The sequence below is a fragment of the Podarcis gaigeae genome (genome assembly GCF_964106915.1).
Source record: "Podarcis gaigeae genome assembly, chromosome: 10".
Lineage (NCBI taxonomy): Eukaryota > Metazoa > Chordata > Lepidosauria > Squamata > Lacertidae > Podarcis > Podarcis gaigeae.
In genome coordinates this window covers 19,415,277-19,438,897 of record NC_139686.1, presented here as the reverse complement: position 1 = coordinate 19,438,897, position 23,621 = coordinate 19,415,277, and the positions used below count along the sequence as shown (strand labels likewise).

Here is a 23,621-nt window from a genome sequence, read left to right as displayed (position 1 = left end):
TAATGGTCTGGGGTCCCTTTATCTTTACCTTTACCCAGATGCTTAGAAAGCTGGGGTAATTTTAAATCTGTTTTAGTATTTTAACTTTTATATGTTTTAAAGTATGGCTGTGATTTTTTTCTTGATTTTATTGTTTTATCTTTTTGTGAACCGCTTTGAGGTTTCTTACAATCAAGCGGTGTATATCTTTTTATTAAATCAATCAATCAATCAATCAATCAATAAAATAATAACTAGCCACGTCCCATCCCTCATTTGAATACAAGGGCACATTTAAGCTATGAAGCATAATAAGAGTCAGGCATATCTCAAGCATTTTGGGGGAACCAAAGGACAGTATGATTTGCCTTCTTTGCTCCATATTCACTAAAATCCCCATTACTTGCATGGAGGAGGAAAGGAACTGGAATCTGGGGAATCACTGTTTTTCTGGGATGGGATGATAACCCTGGTGCTCCTAAAATTCTGCCAGTCCAGGTAGCTGCCTGTTGAGCTGTGATAAAGCTAAAGAAAGCTGACTGTAAAAAAAACAGATGCCAAATTTGCATTCTGGGTTTTTTTAAAAAATAAAAAATTCACAAGCTACAGCTAAGTGAGTCAGAAAGCCTCCAGTTCAAATCTCTCAGCCATGAACTCACAAGCAGTCCTTCAGAAAACCACTATTAAGAGAATAATTATACTAGCCTAGCTTTCCCAGTGGCTATAAGGATTACAGAGATAATGTGCATGTAGTGCTGTAAACAACCCCAATTTACTACATTTTATTATTTTACAAGTCAAGTAAGCACTGGCTCTCATTCATCAGGCAAAAGGTGAGCATAGGTGCTCCCTTGAGGCCTAAATGCTCCCTAGAGACCTATGTGAGATTTAACCCTTTTAAAAAATTCTTTGCTGCATTCAAACAGATCTTTTTTCCATTCCTGCTCCCATTCCTATGAAAATTTCAGCGCTGACTATACTTCAGCAAAAGTGTTGAGCTATTCCACCTATATAATTACCTTAAAGTGTCCGTTCTTGAGGAAAGGAACTTCAAAGGGAGAAGCCAGCATGAAACCACCGTTCAGTTCTATCACCTGTGGCCTGAATAGAGATAATGGGTTTTTACCCCACTAGTATCAAAGCTTAAGATTCTCACACATCCCTCCTAAACCATGTGTATATATGCCTCCCAACGTAGGACATTTTATGCATATCTAGTCCACAAAGGTTTTTGTCAGGATAAAATATGTTACGCCTTTCAGGTGCCACAAGACTCTTTGCTGCTCTTTTGGAAACAGACTAACATGACTACCTACCTGGAAAACAATACCCCTTCTCCCATTCTACAAGAAAAACATTTCATGCTGCGAAATGTTTTGTGAATACCCGAAGATTCACTACCCTAGTTCATCTTGCAAGCAGCAATTCATTCATATAACCATGAGTGTCCATCCCTTTAACGGTGCTTCTTCTGGGATCTTCACAACTAATGCCTGTACCTTTGAGCAAGAACTAAACGGACTTGAATCCAGCTACCAAGGATGGGGCATTAAATGAAGTTCCAACAAGCACACTTGACAAGTGTTGAATATTTTGCTTCAGCTGAATGGTTTATATTATGTTGATGCATGAGATGAAATGTGTCAAAGCTTTTGACGTTTTCATTAACTTCTCCAATTTGGAAAACATACATTTTACAGTAGCAGACAGTTACAGCAGTGTGCTTGCAAAGGCACAGCCTCACTCAGGTTTTCTGCCACTCTCAAATCGTATCTGGGAAGAAAGTCTTGGGTGTGCATGCTTCCTTCCCTGCCCATTCCCTCGTTGTGGAGAAAAGTGAAAGATGGAAAAATAAAATCACACATTTACGTAAACGTGGGAATTCCTTGAGCCTGCAAGATGAGATGTGGCATTTCTTGTTTGGACGGTGTGAGACTGTGGTGCGGGAGAACACAAACCCCCAGGACCCACAAGACCCATGTTGGCAATCTCCCCAGAAAAATCCAAGGGAGGAAATATAATCAGATGGATGAATCAGAGAACGCTTACCCACAGTATTGGCTGCTAGAGACAGCTGACCTACATACCAGGCAATGAGAGCTCTGCTGCATTATGAAGGTAATCTAAAGCTGCACGTACATTTCCCTGCCAGGTAGAGTAAAACAGCTGCTCAAAGGGGGTGGGTTCTACTTTGATTCAAAATATGGGATGTATATCACATTGCCAGTGGCTGCTTTTGCATAATACTAAGCTATGGCCCATTTTAGTCTTGGTTTGTTCAACATACTGCTATGAGGGTTTGGGGTTTGCTTGCTTGCTTTTTTTGGAGCAGGAGTAAGCTGTATGCCTGAGCCCTGCTTCTAATTCCTGGATCCAGCATAGATTCAATTGCTGGAATAGACAAAAGGCAAGAGTGGAGACTTGAGTTATGTGAGCTAAAAGCCAGAAGAAAAAGGGGCAGGCTGAAAAGGTCGAGAGATAGCCATGCCTGATTTCTTCTGAAATCCAAGGCTGTGGCTATGGGAGAAGACAGACCATCTCAGGGTGTTAATGCTGTGAACCCCTCCATCAGAGGCTCAGGTTGTAAATAAACCATATATCATAAAGACACCACAGTCTTCACTGTACCTCATTCCAAAGGAAACATCAACCTTAGGGTAAGCTCCTAGAATCCCTGGAATCTCACTCCCCTCAGAGATTGGGATGGCATGCAATAATACTACGAGTTGTCCCACAGACAAGTCACATCTTTTTTCACTAAAGCTTTGCCTGTTTTCCAGCAGCTCTTGCCCTGGGCCATTGTAACTTGATGAGTGTTTGGGGTGGGGTAGCTAAACAAACCATGGTTAAGTAAGGCTACTGCTGTATTCAGATGTAACACCAAACCACAGTTAAAAGTAAGCCATGGATCATATATCAGCAACAAATCATAGCTTCACATCATGGCTTGTTAGCTGAAACAAACCATAGTTAGTCGGCTGGACTTGGTTTACAACATGATCAAATAAGCTCTGGCTTAGTGTTAATGTGCAAACCAGGCCATTGTGGCTTATTCCCAGTTGAAAAGGACATTATTTCTCCAAGCCAGAAGTTTTATAGCCCTTACCATTCTACCTTTAAGGAAATCCTTAATAGCCTTGTACTCGGTATATATACATTGCCTTTGTGGAAAGGGTATCCCCTAACACACCTTTTGATCAAAGCTTCTGCACTTGGTGGCTCAGTGGGAAAGAGGACGTTATCCGCTATGTATTATGTTGTCCTTTATATAAGCATCCCAGCAGCAGCTCTTTTGCTAGTACTTATTAAAAGGCCCGGGACGCAGGTGGCGCTGTGGGTTAAAGCCTCAGCGCCTAGGACTTGCCGATCGAAAGGTCTGCGGTTTGAATCCCTGCGGCGGGGTGCGCTCCCGCTGCTTGGTCCCAGCGCCTGCCAACCTAGCAGTTCGAAAGCACCTCCGGGTGCAAGTAGATAAATAGGGACCGCTTACCAGCGGGAAGGTAAACGGCGTTTCCGTGTGCGGCTCTGGCTCGCCAGAGCAGCGATGTCACGCTGGCCACGTGACCCGGAAGTGTCTCCGGACAGCGCTGGCCCCTGGCCTCTTAAGTGAGATGGGCGCACAACCCCAGAGTCTGTCAAGACTGGCCCATACGGGCAGGGGTACCTTTACCTTTACTATTAAAAGGCCACTCCTGAGAATATATGTATTCTCTTTGCAGGCAGTCATAAGGTTTAGTGGTAGGTGCCAATTATAATGTTTAGAAGTTAAAATTATCTTTTTTTTTTTAAAGGAATAGGTGCTAAGTGGGCATGGTTAGAGGAGGAAAAAAATGAGGCTACAAAATCAATACCATTGGTGTTAAAAAAAAAGTCTAGTTCCAGTTCCACTAATATTTCAGCTTTAGACTAGTAAAAATGTTTTTAAAGAAACCAGGTGGGATAATTAAATAGTTGAATAGCAGAGATATCACACCTAGCAGAGATATCACACTTATTAAGACCCCATGCAAGGGACAAACAAGATTTACAAAGCTGTAAATACAGTGGACCAATGTAAGAGAGCAGCCCATCTGGGCCCCAAAAGTTGTGGGTGGATGGGAAAAGAAACAGAATAGATGTATATTACACCCGGATTTTTTCAGACACAGTACTATTGTCCCATAGTTTATGACTCACATGCTTATTAAAGTTATATTTAAGTAACCAGTGGGTTTCTGCAAATGAAAAAGCAGCTGTATTTCTAAGAAAGGAGGGGAAAGAGAGAACTGGGACCCAAAAACTTGGGTGTGGGAGAGAAAACGCTTCCGATATACAGTGGTACCTCAGTCTATGAACAGCCCTGTTAATGAACAATTCAGTGAACAAACTCCACAAAACTGGAAGTAGGTGTTCCAGTTAGCGAATGGTGGAAGGGCACTGGCAGTGGGAGACCTCAGCAGGGAAAGTGTGCCTTGGTTTAAGAACACTTTGGTTTAAGAACGGACTTCTAGAACGAATTAAGTTCGTAAACTGAGGTACCACTGTATTCTGTAGACATACAGAAGCAGGGGGAAAGTTACGCTCAGCAGCAACAAGTCAGCCACAACTGTCAACTTGCCAAAGGCAATGGAACAGCAGCAGAGCAGAACAGATCTGATGGAACCAGGGAAATCAGCCAACAAGTATAAAGCAACCAAAGGAGCCAAAGTAATCAATGTAAATAAGGCAACAGGAGCAAATTAGCGCAGGCAACAGAGCTTAGAAACAGGAGTTTGCATTTTATGGACACCAAAAAATGCAGGCAGACAAACAAGGAAATAGGTTCCCAAAGTGCTTGTCTCATAAGTTATTCTGAATTGTCCTGTAAGGTTTGCCATGAGGAGAAAAGTCCTGTCAACCTCTGGTCCTCATGCTAGCAGGTTGTGGCTGATGACAGTGGCCAAGCCACTAAGACAAGTGAGCAGGATCTAGAGTGGACTACGGTGCCTGCCAACTCCTTGGTGAGTTCGTAGTTCGTCTCATAAGGCTGCTCATCTAAGGATTACAATAAATGCCCAGCAAACATTTCATGTGCTTTTTCACACATCTCATAGCCAACCTATGAGGGCCTGAAGCCTAGTTGAAGCCACAGCAGCAATAGGAGATTGTACAGAAAGGTCAATTGTCACACCGCCCATGGTTGGATGCAGAGGGTCAGTCTGGCCTGTGAATGGAGGGCTGGCAGAAACACTTGTGAAAGTTTGTGCTACGGAGAGCAGGAAAAAAAATGTTGCCACACGGAGTGCTCCTCTGCAAGGTTCTAGCCAGGATATTCTACTGCATTTCCTCCCTGGCTTGCTTTGTGCCCACACCCCACCCCAGAGTTACCCATCATTCCATAGACACTGAGCAGTTTGGGAGGGGATTTTACGTATTTTTTTCCTTTAACAAAACATTTTTGTAGTGCTGTAATCCCCAGCTTTCCCCTGAGCCTGATGTTAACTCCTCTTTTTCAAGGATTGACACTCAGAGTTTAGTATTAGTAGAATATAGTAGAAATGTTCATCTCAGCACTGTTGATAGTGGTCATTGTGTAGACTGTCTCATTTTGCAAGGACAGCTATTGTATAGTGAAATCTACCTCAATAAAGAAAGAAGTAGAAGACACAGCCAAGTTGCCAAAAAGATCTGGAGACGACATTTTGTTTTATCAGTAACAGAACCACTCCTCTCAAGGACTCTGAAGATGCAGTATTAAACTCGCCTTTTCAGGGTATTGTTCAGCCTCTCAAGAGTTCCACATACATTACAAAAATCTCAACACAGATCTACGGGTCAGCATGCAAAAGTGTTTGCTGTGCCCACCTCTGCTGATGTGGGCTTTGTAACAGCATTTTCCACAGCACGTCTGCCTTCCAGCAATCTCCCTCTGAGCACAAAACTAAATTTTAACACCACTGCAAATGCTATTAACAGTTCACCGAGTCATTTCTTTTTTTTTTATTTTACTTTAGGCAATGGAGAATTTCGATCACAACAAAGGCATTCATCATAGCAGCGCCTGTATTCATTTTATAAACACTAGTAATGAGAGGATAGAGGCAGGGTTGATTGAGATCCCCAGTGTTTGTGGATCAAAATGCAGAGTTAGTGTTGTCAGTGGTTAGTAACGTTATTTCAGGTGGCTTAGTCTTCTCCAAGGGTGGGGAACCTGTGGCCCTCCAGATGCTCCTCTACTCAAAATCCTATGGCAAATGATCAGCTATAACAGGAACTGTAATCCAACAACATCTGGTGGGCCAGAGATTTCCCATTCTTGCTCTAATGGTTAAGAGACTGAGCTGTGAATCAGACTGTATGTCTCATAAAGACAGTAGGCATCTCAGTACCAGCTACAGGGGAGCAAGAACAGGAGGGAGGAAGCACTGCCCTCATGTTCTGTCAATGGGCTTCCCACAAGTATCTGGTTAGTCACTGTGGGAAACAGAATATATTCATAGATAAGACTTTAGGCTAATCTATGAAGGCGGTTCTTCTTCTTTATTATTTTTTAAAAGAATTACTGTGGAGACAACAAGTACAATCCTCCAAAGCAAGAACGTAAAAAAAATGTAATAAAACAACTCTGATGCCCCAAACCTGGGTAAGGTAAGATATATGTTGCAGGTATAATAGAACAGTAACATTAATATTGATGAGGAAACCAGATGATAATTTGAGAAAAGAGCCATGGAGGAAGACTCTTCTTATATAAAATGTCCCAGTCTTTTGCTCAAACATAGTTTCCTGAGGTAAGCAAACATCTCTCCACAGCAGCCCTATTATCTATAATATGGTAAAAAGAATATGAATTGGTTTACAGGGCCGTGGAAAGAATGACCAAGATATGGTACTGTGAAGAAAGCCATCATTTTTCAGCTTGAGTTTCCGCACCTCTAAAATGAGAACAGCTACAGTTTCTCCCACAGGATTCTCTAAGAATAAGTACCCCCACAACAGTTTGCATATCTAAAATGTTCTTAACATGTACTGTTAACTTTGGAATTACAGATGGTAACTATTTTGTGTGGGGGTTCTGTTCCCGGCCCCCATGCATGTTGTTGGAGCACGAATAAGCATGCTGCACCTCAGTCCTGTTGCGCCCTGCCATTACACCCCTGTTTTGCCCTATTCTGGGTCAAAAAGGACCCACGCACCAGCAATGGTGCAACAATTGGAGACGCCTAAAATGGTTGCTGCCTTTACATGTACAAAAGTTAACAGGGTGCAATGTTTTTATCACCTATTGTTTTCATACCTTGTGCTATATATGGCATAGTAAAAGTCCGAACTGGGGATTGGAGAGTACCAGGTTGCTTCCATTTTATAAAAGCAGCTTGCCTTGAGAGTTTTCATTTGACCAGGTAAGAGACTATTTACAAGCTAAGGCTCAGGAGCATCAAGGTGAAATTTACAACAGAACTGTATTCATGAAATCATTTCTACAAGGAACACAAGGGGGTTTAATACAGCATCAAAACAGAAAATGTCTTGAGACAAAATACTGGTACATTTTGCAAAGCTTAGTCATCAGCTCAATCCATCACTTGCTTTAACTGCAAACACTCAGTATACAGACGAATATTTCACAAAGTAATATTCAGAGCTTTAATGCATGCCACCAGCTGGAGATCTGGGTAATGAGAACCAGCCAACACCCTGCAGCTTCTTCTAATGCCTCAAGTAGGAGGCAACTGGGGAGAGGAGGAGTCTCTGGAGAGGCTGCTCCTATCTCATTCAAGATGCATCAATTAAGACTGAGCAATGTATTCCCCACAGCTTTCTTCTGAAAGCTGCATTCTGAATGGCTTGCACCTATCCCCTAATCCACCCAAGTCAGCCCAACAAAAACAAATGAGAAAAAATATATTCCAAAGGAGCAGTCATGTTAGCATGATGCAGAAGAGAAATATTCTTGCAAAACCTGAAAGTGCGACTCAAAATGCAGATCACAATCCACTGGTGATATTTTGACGTTTCTAGAGGGCTCATCCAACATGGGGCACTTTTTTCCATTTTCAGGGGTGTTTCCCCTCCCCCCAAGACAACCCACAGTCACCAATGTGCAGCCCTCTTTGGACAGAGGCTCATTCATTTGCTCCGTCAGCCCCTACAGGCTGCTTAGGCTCTGCTGCTTATATAAACCTACATTAATATTTAAAAATAAAATATAACTTGTTCAATGTTAACAACAGATGCAATAATATTGCATTTTCCGGTGCAGATCAAAGATGTAGAGATTAAAAGGTGAAAGTTTAGAAGCGAATCATTTGTCAGGTGGATGAAATAATAATTTCAGTGGGTAGGTGTCTATACAGTGGGTGGTATGTGACTAAGTCATAGAGAAAACCCACTGAAATGAATGGACAAGTTAGAATCTTCAGACTGGAGTCAGGCTCTGTAAACTCAAACCCTGTGTGCAGTTTATCTGTTTTCATTTTTTCATTTTTTTTACACAATTAGTTTTACAACATCAAAAAAAAACTTGAAACACAAACAATTTATCATATATATCTTATTGTGACTCCCTTCCCCCTCTTTCTGTGGCTCCTTATTTTTATATTATTTTACTGCATTTCCAAATTAAACCAATTTATTATTTATTCCTTATGTACCATATACATTTATTTTCCACTGCTGCACGTTTTTATATTAAGCCTGCTAACGTCTTAATTTGTTTACAATAATTTTGTATATACGTATTCTATAAATCTATAAATGAGGGACGTGGGTGGCACTGTGACTTAAACCACAGAGCCTAGGACTTGCCGATCAGAAGGTCGGTAGTTCGAATCCCCGCGATGAGGTGAGCTCCTGTTACTCGGTCCCTGCTCCTGCCAACCTAGCAGTTTGAAAGCACGTCAAAGTGCAAGTAAATAAATAGGTACCGCTCCGGCGGGAAGGTAAATGGCGTTTCCGTGCGCTGCTCTGGTTTGCCAGAAGCGGCTTACTCATGCTGGCCACATGACCTGGAAGCTGTACGCCAGCTCCCTCGGCCAATAAAGCGAGATGAGCACCGCAACCCCAGAGTCGGCCATGACTGGACCTAATGGTCAGGGGTCCCTTTACCTTTACTCTATAAATGATTTCCATTCTTTCTGCAGGTTATCTGTTTTCAGTTAACGTACCTCAGGGCAAATAACTAGCACCTCAGCTAATCATGATAATCTACTAAATAAGCCATCCGGACTCCTTCTCAAAAGGACTGCATTTATGCCACTAAGAAAATCCCTTTCACAACACATGCAATAATTTTGCTGCCGCGTTAAATGACAGTACACATGGTATTTATTTCACAGACTGCCTTTATCTTGTAAGAAAATACCGGTAATTATGGACAACTTCAATGGTTAATATGTGGATTTCTGACTCCGTACAACTGCTGGCAACATGGCTTTGCACAAATTACATTAAATCCTCTTTCTGTGGCTGAGGCAACTGTTCCTCTAAACTAGAAGTGAGGGCACTTAGGTCTGGGAACAAAATGCAGCCCAATCAGAACCATGAATGTTAGATGAGAGCAAGAAGCAACACAGAAACAAGATGAGAGAGGGACCCAGGGAAGGTGCTCACGCCACATTTAGTAGGAGTGTGCACTCAATGAGATGCACCTCAGTATCTGGACAGCTTTTCCAAATACACAAAAAGTCCTCTTTAAAAGTATCAGAGTGAAGAAAATTTCTCAAACAAAATCAAAATAAATTTAAGCAACTCCCAATGCCTGCGAGTCCAAGCTTATCCAAGCTGTCTGAAGCAACTTGGAAAGGTCAACCACCCAGCATTTATGCCAATGCAATATTGGAAAGCCACTGCTCATTGACAAAGAACATGCTTTGCAAACAGAAAGTCTAAAAGTTCAGTCTCTGACCTCTCAGGATCTCACTCAACAAAAGTTGGTAGAGACTTCAGAGACTGCTGTCAAAGTGGGCAAACACAACAGAGTGTTTTCTGTTATTTCACATGGCAACTTCCGTAGCTGCATTTGGATGTAACACTAAACCAGTTTATGGTCCTGAGACTCATGCATACCTTCCAGACCACAACACAGAAGCAAGAAGATTGGAAGCATCCAGTTCTCTAACCACAGGTTATCATTTCACCTGAAGTGGGACAAACTGTAGTTATTTTAACCACTGTTTTTCCAAAACCATCCAAGATCAGAAAATACCCTTTGACAAATTGAGGCTAGTTGAAAACAGAAACAGATGCTTCTGATTTCTTTGCTTCTGCACCAGAGCACAGCCAGGAGCATGAACTTAAGGCTCATTTGTGTAGCACTACACTATGGTTTAAGATTACATCCAAATTCCATGTTGTTACGTTAGCACTAAGACAAGTTAAAAGGAACTTTTCTCACTCAGAAATCCTAGTTCTTGAGAGTGGAAGTCTCAACAGCTATATTAGTTTTCACCTGTAGCATAGAATCTATTTGAGGCTTTTCCAAACAATTCCAAAAAAGCATGTTTGAAATTCTCCAGTGCAATTTAATGTGTATATAAATGTTATCCATATGGGACAGAAGGCAGCCAGATGTACACTGTAACCATGTAGGCTTCCCATGCTCATTGCAATACAAGTAATAAAAAAACTCTCACATGGAAACAAACATCTTGTTAGGGTAACACTCTATGGGTGGGTACACACAAGCCCTATATGCTACGAGAGGTCAATGTTTTGTTCATACAAGTTGCCCTTTAAACAATCAACAGCCCAAACAGCCTTGTGCAAGTCAAGTCACAAACACACAGAACACATTCACAGCACAAATCACATTGCTTTTATACTAAATTAATTGTCATGATGCCACCCAAAGAATCATGTATACTGGCAAGGATACTGAGGATTCTGTGTTTGGTATCCATGTCCCATGGGACAGTCTCAAAGGCACATTTTATCTCAGACTTGCTGAAGCTAACAGCACAATCCTACCAATAGATTATAGAATGATATAGGCCATCCAGTTTATAGACCATTCAGTCCCCCTCCTGTTTGATACGGGAAATCCAAATAGGGTGCTCCCAACACACAGCTCGACCCACTTCCAGTAACCAAGAGCCCCCAATACACTGAATTTTTCCATTGCCAAATATTTTAACACCAAGAAGTTCAATAAAAGTATACCCTCTGAAACTTGACCTAGCACTGCCCTCTGAGGAAGCACAAGTCCTTACCTTCTTCTACATGACAACCCTCCAAGCCCTAGAAGTATACTATCAGCCCCTCCACCATCTTCTTGCTAAACATATCCAATTCCTTCAATTTCTCCTCATGCTTCTTCATGCTAATGAGCACTGCAGACCCTCCTCTGAACCTGTTGTAGTGTGCAACTCCTTCTTACAGTGTGGTGCCAAAAACCCTGGTCACAGTACTCCAGATGAAGTCAGGCTTGTGCAGAACAAAGTAGAACTATTGCTTCCCATAACTTTAAAACAATGGTTCTAAAATCACATTCACCTCATTTGCAATGACACCACAGCACTAACTTGTATTCAGCTTGTTACTGACTACTCAGAACCACATCCCACTGAGTTCAAACGTGCATAATTCCAGGAAGACACAAGATCTACCCACCCTGGAAGAATGGCAGATGAAAGTCATAGACTATATGGAACTGGCGGAAATGACTGGCAGAATCCGAGCCCAGGGAGAAGAGTTGGTGGAAGAAGACTGGAAGAAATTCAAAGACTATTTGCAGAAACATTGTAAAATTAATGAATGTTAAAATGATGTTGGATTGAAATGAAGCGGCCTTAGCAACAAGGTTAAAAAGAATATGTAAAAATGGATTGATAACGGATGAAAATATAAAGTTATAATACGTTAAGAGATAGAAATTAAGATAAAAACAAAGAGGGCAAGGATTTGCTGAATTAACCATGTGAACTGGAATACAAAAAAGGGAGGTGTGAGGAGGTCAGGGAAATAAGTAAATGAAATTTAAGATATTAAAAGATTGATTTGTTTGTAACTGTTTTCTATTTATTTTTTTCTGTATTCTGCATTTTTTCTTTTCTATGTATTTTTGTATTTTTTGTACTCTTCTTTTTTCCTCGTTTTTATTTTGTAACTTTTTTCTCTTTGTAAAACTTTAATAAATATCTTTCAAAAACAAACAAACAAACGTGCATAATTCCAGATAGGTGTGAAGAGGATTGCAGCGTAAGCTGAACTGGGGCCAGTCAGCAGGTGAGATATTGTAGGGAAGCTATATAAGGATGGGGAATATGTGAGCCTCTGGATGTTGCTGAACTCCTAACTTCCATTGACCTAAGCCAACACAACCAATGTTCAGGGATGATGGGAGAAACATCTGGAGGGCCACAGGTCCTCCACCTGCATGACACACACACACACACACAAAAGCTATGGGCGAAATGAATCATTAAAATAAAATAAAAAGACATAGTTCTCGCTCCATTGCAGAACTACCGTTGTCAGGGTTCCTCAGGTGGTGGTGGCGGGGAGAAAATTACTGAACCAGTTTGTAGTGTAGAGATATGGTGACAAAGAAGATTGTAAACTGCCCTATGATCCTCAGATAAAGGGGGTATGTTGTTGTATAGTCGTTTAGTCATGTCCGACTCTATAGAAATCTAATAAACCACAACAATAATAACATGGGAGAAAACGCTGCAGAAGGCTGCCGGTTTATAGGAAAAGCGCTGTTTTTAAAAACAACAACACAGCCCTATTTCCTCAAGACACCCAAGGGTGTGAGTGGGTGGGTGTGAGAGAGAAAATCAGTCTGTAAGGCATTGCAGGTGAGGAGAGGGAGGTTGGAATTCTGTCTTTTCGAGCGACGGAAACTATTCTTCATAAAACAAGGATTAAAAGTGGCTTGACGTGGTAAATTAAGGGCACGCGGATTCCTTTTCTTAATAGCCCGCTCCCCTTTCCGGCCCTTCGCACCCAAACCTTCCTCAAAGGCAGCTGCCCTATACGAGCAGCCGACCCCCTGCCCTGGAGCCAGAACCCAAGCGGCGGCTCCTGCCCTACGAGAGGCCCTCGCTCGCCGCCCTAGAGAGAAAGAGGTGAACGGGCAAGGCCGCCGCCCCGCCTGAGCTCGGGCCCAGGTGGGCGAGCCTTGCGAGGGACCCTCCCGGCTTCTCACCTGCACGGAGAGACTCGAGGCAGGCCGCCCGCTCCTAGCAACCGAGGAGGTGAGGGACGCAGCGAGGAAGCAGCACGACGCGGGACTTCCGCCCACACCTTAAACTCACTTCCGCCCCAACAAGAACTCTCGGCTTCTTCACCGGCTCCAGTGGCTCTTGCTTCCGCCCGCCGTTGCCGAGGCTCCGCGTACCTACGGATCCTCGGAGGTCCCAAAAGACCTGATCTCTCGAACTCGGTCTAGGCGTCCTCTTGCTGCCATCTGCGTGGTGCCTTGCATGTTTCTGCAGCCTGCCTTCTTAATATAAAGCGCGGAGCAAAGTTGCCAGTATAGTTTATAAGCGTAAAAAGCAACCGCCTGTTTTCAGGGAGATAGACTCTTGGGCAGGGGTAATTTAAGGGGTTGGGAATTGTTGCTGTTATCGGTATTAATTTTGTTTACGTGTTTTTTTTAGGTCTTGAGATTTATGTGAAAATTGTGGGGTTTTTTATGTTTTGATGTTTATGACTACTTTTGTTATGTTTGAATTATGCACTTTTTCATATTCCAAGCCGCCGTCGGCATGGCTTGAACTATGGAAAGTTAGCATACGAATAAAAGAGAAGTTAGGGGGCTTTTATAGCCAGAAATATCAACCGCTGTATTTTTCTTCTTTCCAGCAGGTCTTGATGCAACCAGAGCCTCATTCCTGCCAATTCCCCTCCCTGCTGGAAAGCTTGCCTATTACTTTGTGGACGTTTTTGGTTGGCCGAATCAATGTATTTCCCTAATATGAATTTTGGAATTTTGCTTACAGGTCAGCATGGCTCTCTTTATGTTCCTTAATGTGGCGTGCCAAAGAATAACGGATTTACAGTGCACATGTCTATTCTGAGGGAAACCCAGCACTGAGTTTAATGGGACCTAAAAAGGTAAAGGTAAAGAGACTCCTGACCATTAGGTCCAGTCGTGGCCGACTCTGGGGTTGCGGCGCTCATCTCGCTTTATTGGCCGAGGGAGCAGGCGTACAGCTTCCGGGTCATGTGGCTAGCATGACTAAGCCGCTTCTGGAGAACCAGAGCAGCGCATGACCTACTCCCAAGTAAATGTGTACTGTATAGAATTGCAGCCTTAATCCGGCATGAACTTTCATGAACTATAACTTATTTCATCAAATGAATGAAGCCAACACATAGTTAAACTATGGAACTTGATCCCACGGTAGGCAGTGATGGCCAACAACTTGGATGGCTTTAATATAGGAGTAGATGAATTAATGGAGGAGAGGCCTTGCCACAATGGCTATTCTGTGCCTCCACAGTGAAAAGCAGCAATACTTCTGAATACCATTTGCTGGAAACCACAGGAGGGGGAGAGTGCTCTTGCTCTCGAATCCTGCTTGCTGGTTTCCCACTGGCATCTGTTTGATCACTGAGAACAGGGTTCTGAACTAGATGGGCTATTGGCCTGATCCAAAAGGCTGTTCTTGGCAGATCTCCCCCTCTCTCTCGCCCTCTCTCTCTCTCTCTCTCTCTCTCTCACACACACACACACACACACACACACACACACATTACAGAGAGAAATTTTAGGTAGAGGGGTTCCAAAGACACAGGGGGTACATTTCCTAACCCAACCCCTATCAGTATCTCCTTGTGTAGATTACAGTGGTACCTCGGGTTACATACGCTTCAGGTTACAGATTCCGCTAACCCGGAAATAGTACCTCGGGTTAAGAACTTTGCTTCAGGATGAGAACAGAAATCGTGCTCCGGCAGCGGGAGGCCCCATTAGCTAAAGTGGTGCTTCAGGTTAAGAACAGTTTCAGGTTAAGAACGGACCTCCGGAATGAATTAAGTACTTAACCCGAGGTACCACTGTATATGCCAACTAAGGGTAACATTTTATGCATCTGATTCACAAACCCTTAGGCCACATTTAACTAGTAAATTTGTTCTTTTGTTCTTTGTGTTGCAAGAAATTTGACACTGTTGTTCTTAACAGCTGTAGTGCGAGCAAAAATGCAACAGGTGATTAGTTGTGTCCACAAAACAAGTATGGTGACATCACTTTTTGGTGGAAGTGGATATACAGCACTTCCTTGTTGATCAATACGATCTCTCCTGCCTTGGTGTTCTGACAGCTAGCTTTATGTTTATACTCAATATTAAACCCATAATGCAGTGGTGATTCCCACATGAGGAACCTTTTGGAAACCATGTGGCAGTGGTGGTTGGGATCAGAGGCACCACTGTCCCTCAGACCTTGTGGGGGGCCTGAATATATTTTGGAAAGAAAAAAAAATGAACAAATTCCTCCACCCCACAAATAAACCAGAGATGCATTTTAAATAAAAGGACACATTGTACTCATGTAAAAACACGCTGATTCCTCTGCGAGCCAGATTTAGAAGGCGATTGGGCCGGATCCAGCCCCCGGGACTTAGTTTACCTACCCATGGCATAGAGCAATGAATGTGATTCTTACCTATGCACAGTCTGCTGCATTCCAGCTATGTAAAAGTCAAGAGATTTCCACGCACCTCTCTCTCCACCCAGGCAAGCTGGAGACACTATCATTAATTAATTAATGTAATGTAATGTAAACAAGTAATATCACAGTTCAGTGACACCTTCCACCCAGGCACGTGGAATGAGCAGGGGCAGCAGCACTTAGTTTATAGTCCACCTCTCTTTTACTATTGCTTTTTTGTATTGCAACCTAATTGGTTGTACACCACCCAGAAAACCTATCAGGAAGGAAAGCTGTATGTTTTGACATACATAAAATAAATAAAAGCAATTCAGGGGTGTGGGTGGCTGCTGTCCTGGGGAGAAAGGCTTTTGTGGGTAATGCTGGCCCGACTCAATGCAGGGAAATACCAGCAAGACAAAACTTTTCTTTGCAGCCTGGGAATAAAGCAGAGAGAAAAAGAAATAGTTTTGTTCCCCGTTGAAGTGGCAATGCCAGCAGTAAGAAAGGAATGTTCAACGTGGGTGTAAATTGCTGCAGTTTGAGCAGGTAGGTGTGCTGGCATTCTCAGAACCCATCTTTTCTCAAACGCATTGTTTTCTATTCTTTCTGGGGGCCTGCAGCTTGCAGCACAGTATCTCCTCTGCTTTCCTTTCCTTTTGTCTTCCCGCTTCTGTGTACTACTGCTTTGAATGGGGGGGGGGTGGAGAGAGAGAGAAGAAATAAAGGAAGTCACTGGGAAGTGGTGACTCACATTCACGTGCTTGCTCTTTCCTCCCTCCGGAACTCCTTTGTGATTCCTAGCAATTAAAACACATTTGAAATAAATGAACAATTGGCTGAGTTTCTTGACTGATTCATTTGCAGGTAGGGGGATCCTTTTTTAAAAGTGATTCTCAGCTCTCCCATGAGCGACCTAGCAGTGGTGTCTTAATAGTAATAGTAATAGTAATAGTAATAGTAATAATAATAATAGTGGAACATGAACTTGAAAGGCTGGTGTGGTGCACAAAGAGTAGTTGAAAGCAATATATCTATCTATCTACACACACACACACACACACAGAGAGAGAGAGAGAGAGAGAGAGAGAGACAGACAGACAGACAGACAGACAGACAGACAGACATGTAAGGCTGCCATCATGCTGCAGTCTGCATGACGACAAGGTGTCAGGCAGCCTAGGCAAGCTGTTTAAGGGAGGTGGGGAGGGGCATTTCACAGAGATGTTGGGGGCCAAGCTGGGAGGGGAGAGGTGAGGGGGGTGGTTGAGGTGTAAAAGGAGGGTAATTTAGTCAGGTGTAGGGGAAGGCGAAGTACCAAAGGGGTAGGCTTCTACATGCTTGGACAGGTGTCATGAGGCTATGAGGTGGAACGCCCTAGCAACCAGCCCTGCAAGTTCAGGGTATCATGTGGTGGCATAAGAACTTCCCTTACTGTTCGTCCATACGCCGCCTTACTGTTCGTCCATACGCCGCCTCCTCTATTATTGGAGGGCTCTATAGCCCAGGAGAGCCTTCAAAAACGCAATCATAAGCCAAAGAAAAAATTCAGTTCATTCCGCCACCTCATCCTGCTGCGTGTGTTGACCAGGCCTGCGAGACAACAAGCTGTAAGCAACTCTGAGCACGGAGCCCATGTGTGGGTGTAGGAGCCTGTCAGAACCAGAAAGAAGGGAGCGGATGAAGCAGCAGTAATCCAATCTATTCCAATCCATTTTTATTTATTCTGTGGCTGATGGAAAGCTCTTCAAGTGCTTCACAATTACTTCAGATAAAAATCCAATTCAATCCAATTCAGAAAACCCAGCGTTAAGAGCACGGGGGGAACTGGCAGCTGTCAAGACCACAGGAACCTGCTGAGAATGGGAAGGAAGCCGGTGGTGAGATAGAAAGAAACCACAGAATGAGGCAGGTTGGGATATTTCATTAAAAAGACAAAACAAACTGGGCTAGGGGGAATTAACACTGTACCATCAAGGTATTAAGCTATCAGTAACATATCTAATTGCCTGATTGTACTAGAGTCAATGAACTGAGGCTGTAGTGCTTACGTGTACGATGAGATCCTAGAAATTATTTAGCACAGCAGCCAAGCTGAACCAGAAAGTATTTCATTAAAATCTCACCTCTGCCGTGAACTTGCTAGGTGGCCCCAGGCCTCAACGATCTGAAAATTCTTGGTAAGAATTATGGGTGCCTAATCATAGAATTGTAGAGTTGAAAGGGACCATGAGGGTCATCTAGTCCAACCCCCTGCAATGCAGGAATCTTTTTGCTCCAAGATTAAGAGCCAACTAATCTATAATCCATATCTGAAGGCACCCATTAAGTTCAGTCACCTGAGATGAATCATTGTGTGGAATGTTTCCTCCCTCTTCTTTCTTCCCCGCTCCAGCCTTTTTCAACCTTGGGTCCACCCATATTGTTGGACTACAACTCCCATCACCCCTAGCCACTGGTCCTGCTAGCTAGGGACGATATTTGTAGCCCAACAACATTTGGTGACCTAAGGTTGAAAAAGACAGAGAGAGTCAGTTGTATACAAAGCTCAGAAGACTAGCAGTTGACTCTCTGCCCCATTGCAGTGGTAATGGAACAACACCCTCCATTGCTCCCAAAGCAGCAGTCTTGTTTAGAGTGCAATGGATTGACCACATGCCACAAACACATTTCTCTTCTGCCACCTGGCTGTTACTCCCTGCCCTCAGCATCTGCTACGTGAGGAAGCTGGCTCACTTTGCCTGATGGTAGGACTGGTCCCCACCATTTTATGTGTGTCCCTTGGCTCTTCAGCTATAGGGTATAGGTAATATTGTTAAGAGGAAGCTTGTTGCCAAATGCATTATGATACAATGCTGTGGTGATTGAAAGTCTAGCGTGACGTGACCTGTTCCTGATTATATTTGAACTAGCCCTGACATGACATCTCTGGATAATCCTCTGAGTTACTGCAGAAACTGTAAAAATGATGAATTGAGTGCACAGTGTCCCTAATACGCAGATGACATCATTTTGCAGTGGCAACCACGTCGTCAGCCTGCTAGGGATAAAACAATCTGGATTGCGCTGAAAATGTCAGTGGCCTGGAGAAAATCAATACTTTTGAATATTCAACTTGAGACGTTGGAGATGGAACAGATAGAGAGCAAGCAAGGAAGGAAACAGGCAGAATGCAATTATCATCAATGAACTGGGATGGCTCTTTTGGAGGAGCCAAAAGATCTCCAGAAGGCTGTCATGAGGCATTGCCATTGAAGAGATGCCAGTTGGTAGAATGGCAACAGACATGTGGGGAGACTTGGAAGAAGGACATCAAAAGAGAACAGCCTGTTGCGTCAACGACTCCGAGGTTTGAGCTAAAGGCAGAGTTAAGCCATAGGTGGCCATGAAGTGGGAACCAAGGAGGCTGAGCCAGGAGAAACTGGTCAGGAGTGATATCACTCTTGCCCAGGTTTCTCAGTGGGTCTTTCTTTGAGCATCAAGGTCTACTTTAGTTCTAACATCCTTTTCCCCCTGGTATCGCTGTCCCATCTTTCCTCTTGATTTGTTCTTCAGGGAGGTCAAGGGGATAGAACAGCCTGCCTATGAGGAAAGGCTGCAGCATTTGGGACTTTTTAGAGAACAGGAGAGAGACATAATAAAAGTTCATAAAAGCCCTAAACAGCCTCAGTCCTGTATACCCGAAGGAGTGTCTCCATCATCCAGCCCAGACACTGAGATCCAGCACCACGGGCCTTCTGGCGGTTCCCTCATTGCAAGAAGTGAGGTTACAGGGAACCAGGCAGAGGGCCTTCTTGGTAGTGGCTCCTGCCCTGTGGAATGCCCTCCCAGCAGATGTCAAGGCAATAAATAACTATTTTACTTTTAAAAGACAACTGAAGGCAGCCCTGTTTAGGGAAGTTTTTAATGTCTGGCGCTGTATTGTTTTTAATATTTGGTTGGAAGCCGCCCAGAGTGGCTGGGGAAACCCAGCCAGATGGGCGGGGTATAAATAATAAATTATTATTATTATAAAATTATACACTGTGCAGCGGAAGTGGACAGAGTACAGTTGTATCCCCTCTCTTGCAACACGAAAGCTCATGGACATTCAATGAAGTTGAATGTCCGAAGATTCAGGACAGATAAAATAAAGTCCTTTTTCACGGCCCGCGTAGCTGAACAATGGATCTCACTCTCACAGGGTGGTCACCAAGTGGGATGGCTTTAAAAGAGGATTTGACAAACTGATGAAACATAAGGCTATCGATTAATACTAGCTATGATGACTATGCTCTACCTCCATGGTCAGAGGCCTCAATACTTCTGAATGCTAGTTTCTGGAAAGCACTGGAGAAGGCTCTTGTGCTTGGGTCATGGGTGAAGGTTTACTACATGCAATTTTGGGAGGAATGTGGGTTATATAAGAACATAAGAAGAGCCTGCTGGATCAGGCCAGTAACCTATCTAGTTCAGCAACCTGTTCTCACAGTGACCAACCAAATGTCTGTGGGAAACCCGCAAGCTGGAGCTGAGCACAAGAGCACACTCCCCACCAACTGTTAATGAGAAGCATTACAACCTTTGACCATGGAGAGCTCCACTGTGGGTCTGTTGCATAAGAGCAGGCTTCCTCAAACTCAGCCCTCCAGATGTTTTTGGCCTACAACTCCCATGATCCCTAGCTAGTAGGACCAGTGGTCAGGGATGATGGGAATTGTAGTCTCAAAACATATGGAGGGCCGAGTTTGAGGAAGCCTGCATAAGAGCTTCAAATCAGCTATAATTTTGATCTGAATTTGCCAGTACACATTTGAATCCATCCAAAAATAGTGACCGTGTTGAAGCACCACCGGATTGCTCTTTGCCCCCCAACTCCCAGTTCTCCACTCTCGACTCGCTCCAGATGGCTGCCCAGGTCCCAGCCCTGACAGTTTGCTTGAGCAAACAAGCCCCAATCAGGGACAAAATAGATGCCAGTCTACCTCGGCCCTCATTCAGCTTCTCCACAGCCTGTGGGGTGTGGAGCTTGACAGATTGAGGGATGGGTCCTTGAGGACCATGCATCCCATGGCAACACCTATGGCCAGTGATGCTGGTGAACACTGGGGTGCCTGAAACTCATCTGCCCTCACTGCTTAAAGGGTTGTGCAAAGCCCCCCTTGGCTGGTACATGAAGTGATATTTCACGCTCACTGACAAGCAATCTCCTCCTTCTTTGTCCTTTGCCAGGTGCATTCAATTAGTCTTTGCATAAAAGATTTGATGTTTGCTTAACCCATCCAGGCCAGCTACTTCAGAACTGTCCCATGAGCAAAGTTAACTGGAGGCTTCCAGACTCCAGACTGCAACTGGAACACAGAGTAACAGGTCATTTAGCTCTCATTTCATTCACTTGAAAGGGTATTGGGAGATCACTGGGTTTTCCTCCACCCCTATGATTTCATTTTTAAAAATATACAAACCTTAACAGGGATAGACAACATGGTGTCCTCCAAATTTTGTTGGACTACAAGCCAGCACAGACAACAGTCAGGGATGATGGAAGTTGTAATCCAACAACATCCAGAGGGGTACCCCTGCCGTAAGAGATATCCTGGCCACTCCTGGCTTTTCTTCAACTTCTGCCTTGGACATATTGCTCTTGTTCTACCTTAGTTTCTCATATGTATAATGGGAATAATAGAGCCAGTGGCTGGTATTCAAGTAAGTTAACTCATGTCCATTGATTTCAATGTGTCTACTCTGGGTAAAACTTAGCTGATCACTACCCTTACTTCCCAAATTTGTTATGCAAACCTCAGCCCATTCAATAAACGAGAACTGTACAATAAATGAGAAATGTACTTTACATTCCACCTGTTACCAAATCTTCATGAAGGGTTGTTTTCTCTATGCTAGAACCACAGATACAAAATACTTTTCCTCAATAAGCCTGCCTTGCTACTTCATTGCTAAACAAGGACTGTTGGCAGATATAATTTTAGTAGTAAGTCTATTGAGGAAGCGCACTCACTGTGTTTGGGTCAGGTGTATAACTTTCTAACATAGATCAAGCTGAGGGGAAACATTCCTCCTGTTTGGGCTGGGAAATGGTGAAACCACTAAATCACTCCCCTTCCTCCCCAGAGCAATCTTTCAATGTTTCAGAAACGGATTCTGCTTTAAACAAAATTGAAAGGTGGGAGACTGATCTACGTTTAATTTAATAAATTTGCATATGACAATTTAAAAAAATAAAAAGAATAGACAGCTTGCCTGAAGTATCAAAGGAGGGGCACAACCAAAGTACAAATCTGCTTTCCATGCATTGGTCACTATGCTTGTCAAACACATTGCAATGGCAGATGGAACAGAAGACAGGCTCAAGCCATTGGGGAGAAATGCAGTGGACCCTGATTTATATGGGCATCTGTATTGAGTTTTAGAAAAATGAAAGTCTGTCCAACAGGCCTTTGGCGGTACCTAATGGAGATTGTTTAATTGCAACTCCTCTTTCATTCACTGCAGGTTGTTGTATTACCGGGATTTCTTTTTAAAAAAATAATTAAGAATTGTAAACTGTAAGTGGTTTTCACATACTGTGCATTGCCTCCAGTGATTTATAGCAGAGTGGCAATTTATAAATGTTTATAAAGAAACATTACCAGTGAATACAAGAAAGAATGCAAAGAGCTTTGCAAGAGATTGGAGAAATTAGAGCAGTAATCATGTACCTCCTTCTTTAAGGAAGAAGAATGGATCTAATTGGTCAGAGGGGTGAAAAAAAAAAGCTATTTCAGGCCTGTAGTGGGTTTGCTCAATTTGCTGTTCAGGTGCTGACTGCTGTTAGGAAACTTCAAAGGCCCTGTTTGCCCTTGTTGAAACCAGACTTGAACCAGACTGCCCTTCAAAGGAGGCAAATAAGGCGCCATCTAACTGTATTAGGGACTCCACTCCAGATTTGTGTAGTTTACTCCTTAGTTTTCCCCACTGCCTGAAGATATCCTGCAAAGGCAGGGGAGGTTTAGGATCAGAAATGTCCTGCTCCTAGATAGGTTACCTTCCCAGGTTGATGAGTCCCACCTGTCGCTCACTTCCTGTGCAGAAACTGCCTTGACCATTGGACCCACTATTGGTCTCTGGTTGCCCAGAGTCTGTCCCTAATTCACTGAGGGTTTGAGACCCATTGGCTACCCTCACCTGGTTTAGCCGGCCTGTTGAAGCTGTCCCCAGGGTGTGGCCGCTGCTGCATATGGATAGCTTCTAGGAGCCGCAGGTGAGAGCTGAGTGCATGGTGGGGACCAAACATGAGCAACCTACCCCAGAAGGAGCACAACATGCCCCCCCACTAGAGGTACTGCCCTTCCCACTTAGCAAAGAGCCTCTTCTCTCATTCAACCAATAATGCTAATTCTGCTGAAATAGGATGCCTTCTAATGATGTCACCAGAGGTGCATTGAGAATTTCTGAAGGAGATGGTGTCCTGCAATTGCAGCTACATCAGAGGGGCAGAGGTGGAAATGAGATCATGGGGTAATAAAATGGGAAGTAGTATCGTATTAGTACAGCAGCTAAGACTGTTATTTCAGAAGCTTTGATTCTGTTCTGCTACCCCTGAAGAGGAAAGGAAGCTCTCTTAAAACACTAATGTCTCAACAAATGAAACTGACCTGTAGAAAATGTTAATTGGAAAAAAAAGACATTGCACATACTTTTGTAAACCAAGAAATCCTTAATAAAAAAATACCGGTACATTAAATAAGGACATACATGAAGCCTGGGCATGAATCCATTTCAGCAGGAAGGATTTAAAGCACTTACTGAAATGACTTAAGAGGTGTTTAACTTTGGCTGAATTATGTTGTTGTTTAGTCGTTTAGTCGTGTCCAACTCTTCGTAACCCCATGGACCAGAGCACGCCAGGCACGCCTGTCTTCCACTGCCTCCCGCATTTTGGTCAAACTCATGCCTGTAGCTTCAAGAACACTATCCAACCATCTCGTCCTCTGTCGTCCCCTTCTCCTTGTGCCCTTCATCTTTCCCAACATCAGGGTCTTTTCCAGGGAGTCTTCTCTTCTCATGAGGTGGCCAAAGCCTCAGCTTCACAATCTGTCCTTCTAGT

The 23,621-nt window shown here is 43.5% G+C and overlaps 1 protein-coding gene across 4 annotated transcripts in view; it reads right to left on the bottom strand.

Moving 5' to 3' along the window:
* WASHC1 (WASH complex subunit 1) overlaps positions 1-13,244 on the bottom strand; it is a 67,093-nt gene extending 53,849 nt beyond the window's left edge. For 3 of the 4 annotated variants that reach the window (XM_083700648.1, XM_083700649.1, XM_083700647.1), the window contains exon 1: positions 999-1,064. In XM_083700648.1, the coding sequence (XP_083556774.1) occupies positions 999-1,049 (51 nt within the window). In that variant the 5' untranslated portion in view covers positions 1,050-1,064. Of the gene's footprint in view, positions 1-998; positions 1,065-13,087 lie in introns of those variants that run through there. The other variant, XM_083700650.1, reaches the window with a different exon arrangement.
* Positions 13,245-23,621: the final 10,377 nt, after the last annotated feature.